The sequence below is a fragment of the Phymastichus coffea genome, unplaced genomic scaffold (assembly GCF_024137745.1).
Source record: "Phymastichus coffea isolate CEN01 unplaced genomic scaffold, Cenicafe_Pcof_1.1 PCOF00164, whole genome shotgun sequence".
In the NCBI taxonomy this organism is placed as follows: domain Eukaryota; kingdom Metazoa; phylum Arthropoda; class Insecta; order Hymenoptera; family Eulophidae; genus Phymastichus; species Phymastichus coffea.
Window position 1 is genome coordinate 313,993 of NW_026706975.1, and position 12,096 is coordinate 326,088.

At 48.8% G+C, this 12,096-nt stretch overlaps 2 protein-coding genes across 6 annotated transcripts; one reads left to right on the forward strand and one right to left on the reverse strand.

The window, feature by feature from the left end:
• The first annotated feature begins 1,369 nt into the window (after window positions 1-1,369).
• On the forward strand, window positions 1,370-3,039 carry LOC131673013 (DET1- and DDB1-associated protein 1). The gene is made up of 4 exons (XM_058950643.1): window positions 1,370-1,521; window positions 1,789-1,927; window positions 2,499-2,560; window positions 2,640-3,039. The coding sequence occupies exons 1-4, from the start codon at window positions 1,519-1,521 to the stop codon at window positions 2,736-2,738; spliced, it is 303 nt and encodes a 100-aa protein (XP_058806626.1). The 5' UTR covers window positions 1,370-1,518; the 3' UTR covers window positions 2,739-3,039.
• Window positions 3,040-3,219: 180 nt separating this feature from the next.
• Window positions 3,220-11,167, reverse strand: LOC131672970 (uncharacterized). Of its 5 annotated transcripts, none has more exons than XM_058950568.1 (11): window positions 10,851-11,167; window positions 8,099-8,322; window positions 7,033-7,212; window positions 6,360-6,966; window positions 5,873-6,246; window positions 5,441-5,795; window positions 4,767-5,111; window positions 3,932-4,574; window positions 3,675-3,847; window positions 3,537-3,594; window positions 3,220-3,457 (listed from the first exon to the last, which is right to left on the reverse strand). In XM_058950568.1, exons 2-11 carry the CDS (start codon window positions 8,273-8,275, stop codon window positions 3,454-3,456), a joined length of 2,916 nt encoding a protein of 971 aa, XP_058806551.1. In that variant the 5' UTR covers window positions 8,276-8,322; window positions 10,851-11,167; the 3' UTR covers window positions 3,220-3,453. The 5 variants fall into 5 exon arrangements, with proteins under 5 accessions (XP_058806551.1, XP_058806550.1, XP_058806549.1 ...); XM_058950567.1 differs by having other exon boundaries at window positions 6,360-6,969; XM_058950566.1 differs by having other exon boundaries at window positions 3,537-3,591; window positions 6,360-7,212.
• Window positions 11,168-12,096: the final 929 nt, after the last annotated feature.

Here is a 12,096-nt window from a genome sequence, read left to right on the forward strand (position 1 = left end):
TCCAGAATAAAATGTTCTGGAAAAAAATTGCAGGTAAAGTTACTTATATAGTCATTAACGTCACGGTTCACACTTGCATATAATACACCAAATTTTTAAATAATTTTAAATGGAAAAATTTCTAATGGTTTGCTTAACAATTGAATATTCATGTTTGAACAGTTTGTAATAGATGAATGGATGTATGTGATAACTAAAGTGCGACTAATTAATCACGGAGCTTCTTCATTTTCCTTGCAAAAAATAACTGTCAGTTTGGGTTATGAGGCACATTAACATTAGTTTTCGTCATAAACATCAACATAAATGACGGCTCGAAACAATAGTTGATTTTTTTATTGTTTGCGAAAATCCGGCTCAAAATAGGTGGCTTCAAATTTAATTATTCGCTCCCCATTACCCGGAGCCTTAATTTGTCATTCTCTTCTAATGCATTCAAAATAAAATTCATTTAAAAATAATTAAAAATAAAATTTTTATTTTTCAGCGGTGGTTCAATGGAAGCACCAATATCCTTTAAGAAAAGCTATCGAGAGTGGTAGGAAGTGGAAAAGTGGCCGCGGAAAATATATTCAAGACGAAAAACGACGACTTGAAAAGATCAGAGGTTCGGCAGCTATTCTACCTGTTGTCGGTAACAACGATAATTCACGTGCAGCCGACCAGTGAATCATTTCAAAATAAAAATGTAATTAAAATTTTTATTAAAATGTAATATGTAATGTACGGCAATTCAAAATATAATAAAATATCGAAAATTACAACTGTTTATTATTTGTTAAAAACTTTCCAATTGCTCTACATATTTCATTATCGTTTCATTCAAATGTCGGAAATAGGCTACAGCCGTGCAAAATACCGGGACAAATTTCGTTTCTCTGACGTCGCATGGACGTCGCTGAATATCGACTTCAAAAGTTGGAAAAGTTGGAAAGCGACGTCGTAGCGACGTCAGAGAAAGTATTCGTGCTACCTGGGTGGTAGGGCTACAATTTAACCAATGCGAGTACAGTTATTAAAAATGCAAATTGATCTGTTGAATAAAAACCTTAAATATCTTCAATTTCTTTGAACAGAAGAATTGTATGTATTTCAGACTCACATTTAAAAGAATTAAAATAGTTTGCATTTTAATTGATCTGTAGAAAAAGGATTGCTTAATTAGGTTTTATACAACAATAAAAAAATGAAAGAAAAATCACTATATCTTTTTTCAAATAAAACTTGACTGATAACTTAACAATAATTATATTTTAATATAATTAGCAGGTACAAAAAATATTTACTGATCGCAGCGCCCTCTTGAAGAGTTTACTTAACTATATTTATAGATAGTGTAGTATTACTTTTCTGTAATAGTGATATGAGATTAGTAGTCGGATGAAAATTGTTTGGTTCGCACCTAGAAAAAGCTAATATTTTCTTATTTCCTTAAAAATTTAGGAATCAATACGTTTTTTAATTGCATATTTCTACTATAGTTTTCTTGAGCTTTCAGCTCACCAAAAACAATCCGCAATGGTAAGTAAAAGTTATGATCTATCACAACATGTTTTTACATTTATAGGTTAGGCAAGGACACATTTATTCATTTGGTTTCATTTATGATTTATGCTGCATTCAATTTTTTAAAGTATTTAAATTAAATTAAAATTTTAATCGATTCAGGGTTTGCATTGAAATAACTTTTGCAGATTGACTTGAAAATTTAGAACTTTCAGCGCTCGACAATTCGTGATTATTTTTCTTTCTATATTAACAGTAATCTAGTTAAATCGTATCTTACAGTCTGTAGCAGAATTCTTGAATGGGTTACCTTCCATCAATGAGAACAATTTTGCTAATTTTCACACGGATAATGGAAACAGAACCTGTGTTAAGAGACCATCAGTGTATCTTCCTACTAAGGAATATCCATCTGAACAAGGTATAATTTTAGTTTGTTAAATGATAATTTTCATTAATTTTCATTTATTTTATAGATTTATTTGTGTAGATGTATTTTTCATGTTTCTCAATTATAATATGATTTACCAGTGATTGAGTAATTTACAAAAATAAGTTTTATACTACTATATATGATTTCTTGAGCATTATTATTTTATTTATAATTGTATTGTTTCAAAAATTGTCAAAAATGAATAGCAAATGTTAACATTCAGCAGATTCTTATTTAGTTTACTTTACACTTGTGAGATGGAGTTACTGAAAAGATACAAGGTTACAAATATTAAAAAAAATTCATATAAAAGTAAACAAAAATCATTTGACTTTGGTTATGATCTGTAGTCAGGTTACTCAAGATTTATTTGTATTGTGATTATGACTTTTAATTGATAAGGGAAATTAATCATATTTCCAAAATAGTACAATGATAAAGAAAGCAATAGTGTTCAAAAGAATCCATAGTAGTGGAAAATTTATTTCTCTAAACAACTCAATCACTAGTAAATCTTTTAGATTTATGTTAAAATTAACAATAACCATTGATTTTTCAGTTATTGTAACGGAAAAAACCACTATAGTTTTAAGGTACCTTCATCAAAGATGGGACAAAAAGGTATTTAAAGAATGAAAATCAATTGATTATACAAATTATTTTATCTCATCGTTTGCTATGAATTAATTTCTTATTCTAGAATGCAGAAAGAAAACGTGACCTATTATCAGTGAATGGAGACTCACCTGAAGAATCCCGTAGTAAAAGACCTCGATTGGACCATAATAATTCGCTTTAAATATTTGACACTATTTTTTATTGTGACTTGTTTAGTTTTTGATTTTGGATACAAAATCATTGGTACATCAAAAGCACAATTGTATAAATATATTTAGACTGCGTTTGTATTCTACAAAGGCACATTTGTTTTTTTTTTTTAATTTTCTTACTTATTCACTTTTACAGATTATTAATTTAAGCATATTTGTTCGCGTTTGATAATAACTTTGTTTCAGAGTACTAATTTCTTAATTTTGTATTATAATTAGATTATGCTCCAATGATACTACTCATTCTTTTAATTTTAAGTACAAAAGAAATCTAACTTTTAATGAACTGTAAGTTCATTGTTGCATTCAACTTACATTATAATTCAATCATGTATGTATACTGTATTAAGATAATAAGGTGATAAAAAAATACTTTCCTAATTATTTCGTACTTATAATACATCCTTTATTCATAAATTTAATAAATGTTCATTCGTATCAAAAAATATTTATAGGTAAAGGTCACTTAAGAAATATTATCGTTATATAAGTACGTTTATTTCAGTCAGGATGGCAGAGTAGAGTTAAAATTGACAGGTTCTTCGTATAGTAAAAAAAGTCGAGAAAGAGGAACTATTATTCCGCTTACTACTTAAAAATTAGTATCAAAATTCAACGATAAACGGTATAAAAAAAGAGCGTAAATGTAAAAAAGAAAGTTGTTATTGTCTACTGGTACATTCATTATCTGAAACAAAAAGAAACTCCAATAACTCTCAATCTTGAAATGTATGTGCTTCGAACGTGCATGTAGACCAATTTCTCACCTGTTCACTGTGTTAGACGTTTTTTTTTTCTTGCTGTTACTTTGCGACACTGCAGCTGCTGAAACCAATTCGACAGATTTGTGATTTATAACCGAAATTTAGAGTTTAAATAAATGATGCATGAAAAATGAAACGTACTTTTGATTATTTTTTTACCGTCGGATGGCTTCTTCAGTTTGGTGCCACATATCAGTTCGTTTATCAGTCGTGGCCCCTTCGTTTCCTTTGACTTGGTGCTCGGCATCGACAACTTTTCATTCTTCATATTGTAGACTGCAGTTTTGTACACAACCTCTATTGGTTTTTTCGTCCTAAAAAAAGAAATAAAAAGTAAGCCGCCTATTAACGACATCCCTTTTCGAATACGGAGTAATCGATTGCTTTGCAAAACGTACTTGAGAGTGCTTTTATCAGTGATGAGATTCGTCGGTGTACCCTTGCGCATCTGTAATGACGCGTAGCTCCTTTTTGTTTGCGAACTTCTCGTACCGTCGTCCTTCATCAACTTGCCCTCCTTACGCCTTTTTACCGAATCATCCCTCGATCGAGAGTCCGATCTGTCCTTCTCGCTCCTCGGCGTAATCGATCTCGTGCTTCTCACCTTCCTACTACCCTCGATTTTCGGCACGACTTGTCCGTGCGAACCACCTATAGCCGGTTTTTGCAGTAGCTCCTCGATCTCGTCGTCGACGGCAGCGGGAACCGTTTTGACGACCCGATGGAAGTTCTCGTAGAGCGGAGCTCCGTCACTGACGGCGTCGAATATGTTCTCATAAACGGGCGGCTCGTCGTCCGCGTTGCTCGGCTTATCACAGTGCTCTTTGGCTTGGACGTCATCGATCTGGTGACTCTTCACTTTTTCCTCGTCCGTCTGGTTCTTCAGTCTGCTCGCTTTTACAGGCGGCTGCTCGTCGACCCTCGCGACTGTCGGCTTGTGCGTCGTCACGACTTTCAGAAGAACTTGATCCGCGTTCTTCGGCAACAGCTGGCTGCTCGGTTGCGATGCAGGAGGCGCGCCGAAGGCACCGCTTGGCTTGTCTAAACAAACGATACGCAAAAGGTTCAGTCGTCGACGGAACACGACGACAGTAACGAGCAGCAGCTGTTCGGGCAAAACGATCTCCCGCGGACTGGTTTAGTTTTAGACGAGCAAAAGATTAGCGTGCGATGAGTGACAAATGTTAATGAAGATATGTACATATGTATGTGCAATGTCCTATTTCACTATACCCTCGATCATTCGCGACTCGTCTAAAATCCCAGTGGCTGCGTCAACGTCCTTGTCCTTGTCCCCCAATCTCAACGACCACAGCTCGCCTGGTTGACGAGCTTGAGGACGAGTACCGTTGTAAAAGGTGTCGAGCAGCCGACTGGCAGTCATGGTGTTCATGACCAGTCGCACGGATTTCAAATTGCTGAATGGATTATTCAAAGGCTGGCGAGCCATCGGTGCCGGCAGGTGCAGCGTGATTTTGGTGGTGCGTATGACTCGCTGCTCGTCGTCGCTGCCGCCACAGTCGGCATGGACCGGACTCAAGCTTCGGCTCGCGAACTGAAGCCGAATCTCCGGCTTGCCTGGAATTGCGTTTGATTGTTTGCGCTCTCTGGGCTGGTTCGATGGGTGAGTGTGCGTGCGAGTGATCGGTTAGTAGGTCGTCGCCTCGAGCGCGTGTGTTAGCGAACGCGATGTTGCTTGTTTTTTTCTTTTCTTTTTGTCCGTTCGTTCTTTACCCGCGAGCACTCGTTGCGCAATCGCAGGTCGAGATCATTGGAATTTAACGCTGTAGCTTCTCGCGCGCGATCCATGCGCATCGGCGTAGCTGTCGTAACACGCCCAGCCGAGCCGACGCGCGCGATGCGTTGCACTGATCGGCGCCCACGCGAAAACCGAACCAGACTCGTACCTTCGGCAACTGTCGCCAGAGCTTTGCTCTCGTCGCTGAGGAAATTCACGGTGGTCGTGTGTGCGCCGGACCGGAACTTGCCGACGTGTTCCATCACTTTGTCCAGACTAGTATCCGTGAAGGAATCGATCTTCGTCACGATTTCCTTGGCGTCTCGCGGAGCGCAGTGCCAGCCGTTCTGGTTGTCCTCGTTCGCGAGGGCCGGACTGTCAGTCTTGTCGTTCTCGTTTTGCGAGGCTGCTGCTGCTGCTGCTGCTGCTGCTGCTGCTGCTGCTGCTAGCGGCACTTTGCCGCCGCCGAATATGTACTTTTCGTAAGACGTGTCGCCGAAGTGCACCACCGGCAGCTTGCTTTTCTACATATTTTTTTTTGCAATTTCTCACGTGTCCATTCCAGCAGCGTCACGCGCGCTAACCATACGCTTTTACACACCTGTGGATTGACGTTGATCGCCGAATTCAAGCTATGATTCCGTCGACGTCTGCGAAATTTATTGGTCGGCGGCGGCTTGCCGTCCGTCTCGACGATGTTCACCTTGCCAGAATCAGCAGCAAAATGTATCTCCGTTTTGCAAAACTCCACCTTCTTCACGGGTTTTGCTCCGTTGACCAACGTCGTCGTCGCGTCCATCAGTCTATTGTAAGTCGTGCCGTTCTCTTCAGCGTCCTTTTCCAGTTTGATTGCCGTGACGTTGACGCAGCGCGGATGCGATTGCGCGTCCGGCGAGGCGGTGTTTCGCAAGTGCACCACCGTCTTGTTGTTGGCTTTGCGAGTTGCCGACTGTGGCGGCGACGCACCGCTCTGAGCTGCAATTTGGCGCGACATCGTTTCGTACTCTGGTTAAAATTTGGCTGCCCGATCTAGCGACAGCTCGGCAGGACGATCGCAAACTGAAAATGGCTACGGAGTGGAAACTCACCACTGTCCTGAAAGGAAATCTTGGCGATCTGATGGAACTTGGACGGATGTTTGGGATCGTTCTTGACGAAATCGTTGTCAGCGATAGGCGCAAAAGTCTTGCTGCCGACGAAGCTCTTTTTGGCCGCGTGGTCCGTCGCCACGACACCCTCCTCGAATCTCTTGGCCCGCTCGGCGATCAGCTGCGCTCGGCACCTCCTCGCCTTGCTCTCGGCTTTGTCCTCGGCGTTCTCCGGGATCTGCAGCGACCGGCGCGTCTTGCAGTCCCTCGCGAACGCCTCGTCGCCGTTAGACAGTAGACTGAATAGGTCCTCGTTGGAGTTGCTGCGCCGCCCGCTCGGCGACAATCTACCGCCGAGGCCGTCGTCGGTGCTCGCGTGCGGCGCGGGTGAAGGGGTGCGCCGGACAGCGGCGTCGAGCGGCCAAAAGCCGGCGTTACTCATCGCCTCGTGGTGCAGCTTGCGGCAGAGGTAGGACAGCCGGTCGAGGTCCGATACCGCCGCGTCTCGCCACAGATTCAGCCGAGCCGAGTTGAGCGTCGGGTCGGCGCTCATAGCGTCGTCGTCGTCGTCGTTGTCGTCGTCGTCGTCACCGATGCACCGAGCGCGCTGCTGCGGACCAGCGTGCGATCGGAGATAATCGTTGCGCGACCGGCAGGCGGGCGAGAGACTTACATCGAGCGTGGAAGCCAGCTGCAGAGCGCAGTCGGTGGCTCTGGAGGAGGACCACTGCGAGGCGCGCACCACCTGGAGATTTCTGCCGCCGTTGCCTCGGCTCTGGAATATCTCGACCTGGCGTCGAGCCTTCTGGACCAGGCTGCCGTCCGCCGAGTTTCGCACTCTCGAGTCGGTCATCTGCAATCAATTCCGCGCGCACGCGAGCGCTCTCAGGCACAGCCGAGCGAGCGCGCCTCCCTCCATCCTCCCAATAAGTCGCGCGCCAGCCGCCGCGAGGCTGCGTCTAATAATGCACGCGAGTTGCACAACGAGACGGCGGCCTGGTGTCGCCGGATAAGGCGTCGCGCGCCAACTACCGACTGTCGAGGCTTGCGCACCGTCGCTAGCGAGGATGCGCGCGCCTCGCGATCGGGAGTCGCGCGACGATTCGCGCGTGGCGAACGTCAGCGGGGCAGGTGTCCAGTCGCGAAGGCTCGCGCCCACACTGCGCGCGGGTGCGCGTGTCCGCGGCTATTTGGGTCGACGCGACCGACGGCCAAGTCAGCGAGACGGGCTGTCGATAGGCTGACGCGACATCGCGCGCCACACTGAGCCAAATAAGCGTCCGCGCCGCCGAATCGAGCAACAGTGCCGTCGCCGACTCGCTCTTGCGCGCCCGTCGATTTCTTTCATTTTTCTTTCTTTCTCGCCTCCTGCGACGCCTCGTTCGCCCTGTCGCGCGCCTCTCGCACTGGCTAAGCTGGACGCTGATTCTCAGCGGGATGGCTCGCGATCAATCGTTATCGCTCCGTAACCGGTGTCTTCTCCGAGAGATAGCCTTCGCGGTTTTCGCTACAAGGCGCAAAGAAATCGCGAAGAAGTCGACCTGCACTTTTCCCCGTTAAATTTCTGTTGAGCATCGAGCGAACGCAGGAGAAAGAGGCAAAAAAATTGCATTGCGCAAGACAAAGCGCAACAGACAGAGAGAGAGAGAGAGAGAGAGAGAGAGAGAGAGAGAGAGAGAGAGAGAGAGAGAGAGAGAGAGAGAGAGCAGGACAATGGCGAGACATTGCACAAATCGCACCTTGCCGTAAGACTGCTTGGCGTCATGACTGTCGGCCTGCCAGCGGTCAGTTTCCACGCGCGCTCGCTCCAGCATGCCAGTGACGTGGTCGATCCGCGACCACTCGCGCACGTCCTCGTTCCGAAACGGCGAGCCTGCGTCGCCGGCTCCACCACCCGCCGACAAGACCAGCTCCATTCTTCTTTTTCCTTGCGTTTCGTCTCAGGCTTTCCGCTTCATTTTGGCTGAAATAAGCAAGCGAAAATTAGCGACTTTTGTTCTTTTTTCATTCTCTTTTGCTCGCAAAAGCACTGCGAGTGCTACAGTTGCGTCAGTCGAGATAGGGAAATCCACGCGGGCAACGGCGGAAGAGAAACGAACTCGGAGGAATTCGGATTGACGAGCGTGCCATTGTTCGAAAACTGGTGCAACGGCACGCGTGCGTGTGCCGGCGGTGCCGCGAGCGCGCGATTTGTCTCTGACGGGAGAGAAAGCGAGAGCCGGCCAATTAGACAGCCTTTCTCGACGACGCGGAAGCCGAGGATCGCTAGACACTCCGAGAGCGCGGGGCACCTTAGCGCGGAAAGATCGCCAATCGGTAGCCGCTGGCGGGTCGCCTTGAGAATGTTTTTCTCTCTGTAGACCGGCTGCACGGTGGTTCGAGTGGGTGGATTCAAGGACGAGCTCCTCTCTGTCTCTCTCGTACGAGCGAGCGCATCCCTACGTATATCGATCTCCTTTCTTTTGGAATTCCGATCCAACGATTAATTACGCGCGCACGCGCTTTCCCCTTTGCGCCGATGCCTCGCATTAATTAAAGAGAGCGCGGCACAATGCGACCGCGGCGTAACGTAGACGACGCCGCGAGAGAGCCGCGTCTCGGTGAAAAGCTTCTCGCGGGCTTTCCCTCGTTGCCGCGCGCTCTTATTGCTTATTATCACGCGGCGCGATGGGAATCGCACAGTGACGCGTTCGAGGCCAGGGTCATCGCTCGGATCGCACGTCGCTGTTGTTTTTGCTCGATTTCACGGGCCGCCACGTCGATGAGCTGCTGCTTCCGCGTCCGCGCGACACGAAATCGTCGTAAGAGCTCGGTCGCCACGCGAAAGCGACGTCTCCGCTCGCGCTCGCCAGGCGGAAGGTCTTCGATCTAAATTTCCATCCCGGATTGCCTACGCAATCGATCGTAAGGAGCGAGGTGCGCCGAGTCGGCAGCTGCCAGATAACTCGTTACGTATATATATATGCCAACCGACTCTCTCTTCCTCTCTCCCGTTACGAATCCCTCTCGCATAAATGGAGCAAAGAGCGCGCAGCGGGGATAACAAGCCGCTAACGGATGCTCGCGCCGCTCTTCCGTCGGCTTGACGCGCGCGCGCCCATCGACCGACTCGCGACTCGCCGCTAAGTCCGGCTGTTGGCGCGCGAAATATCCAGCGGCGCGCAGCTTTTCAAACGCGCCTCGTTTCCCACTGCTCGGCGGCGATCGGCCAGCTATATACGGCTCGATGAGGTCACAATCGGCGTGTCCGCCTGCTCGCACCCGAGGTATTTTTAAAGATGATCGAGAGTATCGACTTTATCAGCGCTCGCAATTTCTCGTTGCCGCGATGATTTATTGGTCGGCGGTGCTGGCGATACCACGGTACCCCCTCCCCTCGGCCCGCGCCCACGACGCGCCGAACGAAAGGAGTCCGATATCGTCGCGTGTCGCGGGCGCGCGTTACGCAAGCAGGAAGCGGCGCGTCGTCGCCCGCGCAACCGCTGTGGCAAGCGCCGAGACGGAACGCACGAAAACGAGAAGAAAAGAGAAAACAGAAAAGGGCGCCGCCCGCGCGAGAGTCTCGCTGCGGGAGCATTGCCTTTGCTCTCCGCGCGGCCAAAACAAGTTACGATATTCGGCAGGACCGACTCCGAGACGCCCAACTGTAGCTCGCGAGAGCAACGTAACGCGCAGACGTACGCCAAATACCGCGATCGCTTGAGATTTCTAGCGGTGAAAAAATAGAGAGAGAGAGAGAGCAGGATAGGCGCGACGCACAACCTTGAAATAATTATTCAGAGGAATTGGCTAAGCACACACACTTGGGAATCCATTAAAATTCATAAAGCCTGAAAGTTGCCAGAGGCGAGAAAGAAAAGCACGGCCGCGACTTTTCATCGGCGAGCTTGCATTATTCAATGCGGCATTGCCGTGTTCCGACAAACGGAGCAGGCGGCGATACGTAGTAAGCGGTTTGTTCCGACAGCGCACGTGCGCCGAATGACCGAGCGCTCGGTCGCCGCTTGGTCTCGCGGTATTCCGGAAAAGCGATCGTCACTCGCGCGTGATTCACGTGGCAGCTCTGTGGACCGCGCGTCGGCTGCAGCCAAGGCTGCGCGGATCGACGCTCCGACGCGGGCCCCGAAAACCGAAGGCGGCTCGCGCCGTGCGCACCCGCGAGAGTGAAAGGGCGGCCGCGCGCGTGCCTCGCGCTAATTTATGCTTCCTCCTGAAACCGGTAACACAAAGGTTCTGCACTTTCAGGGTGAGTCACGTACGCGCGCAACGCGACCGAGGACCTTCGTTTTCTTTCTTCTTCGGCTGCTTCACCTCGGCGTCGCTCGCCTCGAACGAGCGTTCCTTGGCTTCCGAAGGCCTTCGCCGAGTGCGTTGCGAGCATCGCGATTACAAAACGTCGAGCGCGAGATTTGCACTCGCGCGCACTCGACCTTAAAGAGTAGCACTCGCGCGCCACGGACAGGCGAGAAGAGAAGAGCGGAGTGTCCTTACCAAAAGTCGAGAAGAGAGCGCAGTCGTGGGCACAGCTTCCGGCTCCCGGCACGGGCGAACACTAGCGAGTCCGAGGGTGCGTCGCGCGAGGTTTGGAGGCTACTAAGCCGCGGTGGTGCGCGCACCGGCCGTATAAGGCGTCGCGCGTGCGTGCGCACCGGAGAGCGTTGAAAGTCTGGCTGGGTCAGTGCACGAGCGAGCGTCCGCGCGCGCGCGCGCCTCAGAGAGACAGACGGCTCTCCCGGGAGAATTTCACGAGCCGATTGTCTCGGCGGAGCCGCTGCCGCTGCCGCTGCTGCAGCTGCTTCTCGCTCGAGCGCGGCGGACAGGCTGGTGGGAGACCGAGAGCCGCTCCGCGACGCGGCGCTCCGAATCGCGCCGCCGCGCCGATCGCCGCCCAATTAATATCCGGCGCCCGAGACCATTTCCAATTGGGTTCGCAGGTGAAGCGTCAGCGCGCCGCACCGGTGAAAGTCCGCGGCGAGCGGAGCGGCAGTTCGTATGCGGCGCTCGGTCTCCTCGCGATCGGGGGCGTCCCTCGCCGAGACCTCTGCGCGCGGCATTCGTGATCTTCGCTTCTCCGCCTGGGCGCGATCGTGGTCGCTCGTTTCGTTGGCGCATCGACGCCCTAACGGCAAGCGCGAGTAACGCGATCGTCGCCGACTCCGCTTGAAAGCACACGCTTCAGTCGCCAGCGTGGAGCTTGCTCGCGTTTGAAAATCCCAGCAATGGTGTCGCGGGGACGGCTCTAATCGCGCCAGCAAACAGCGTTTCAATGAATCAGCGGCAAGTCGCGCGCAAGCGGGCACTCGTACAACCGTTACACTGTGACGGCGAATCTCTCGTTTTTTTCCCTCGTTCTCTCTCCTTCTCGACAGAGCAAATCACAACTTTCCACGCACACACACAGACGGATCGATTCTCGCGCGAGCGCACGAGGCGTCGAGCAGCACAACAATAAACTCTCTCACGACAGAGTTGCATTCGCGTGGATGTATATATATATATATATATATATATATATATATATATATATATATATATATATATATATATATATATATATATATATACATATATATATATACAGCACAGAGAGAGAGAGAGAAAGATCTGGCTGGCCAAACGTTCCTCGGGACACTGCGTTGGAAGGGGCATTCGTGTTCCGGCTGGACCTTCGCTTCGCCGAGTGTGCTACCATGCGTCTCTCTCTCTCTCTCTCTCTCTCTCCGTAAAAACTTTACTG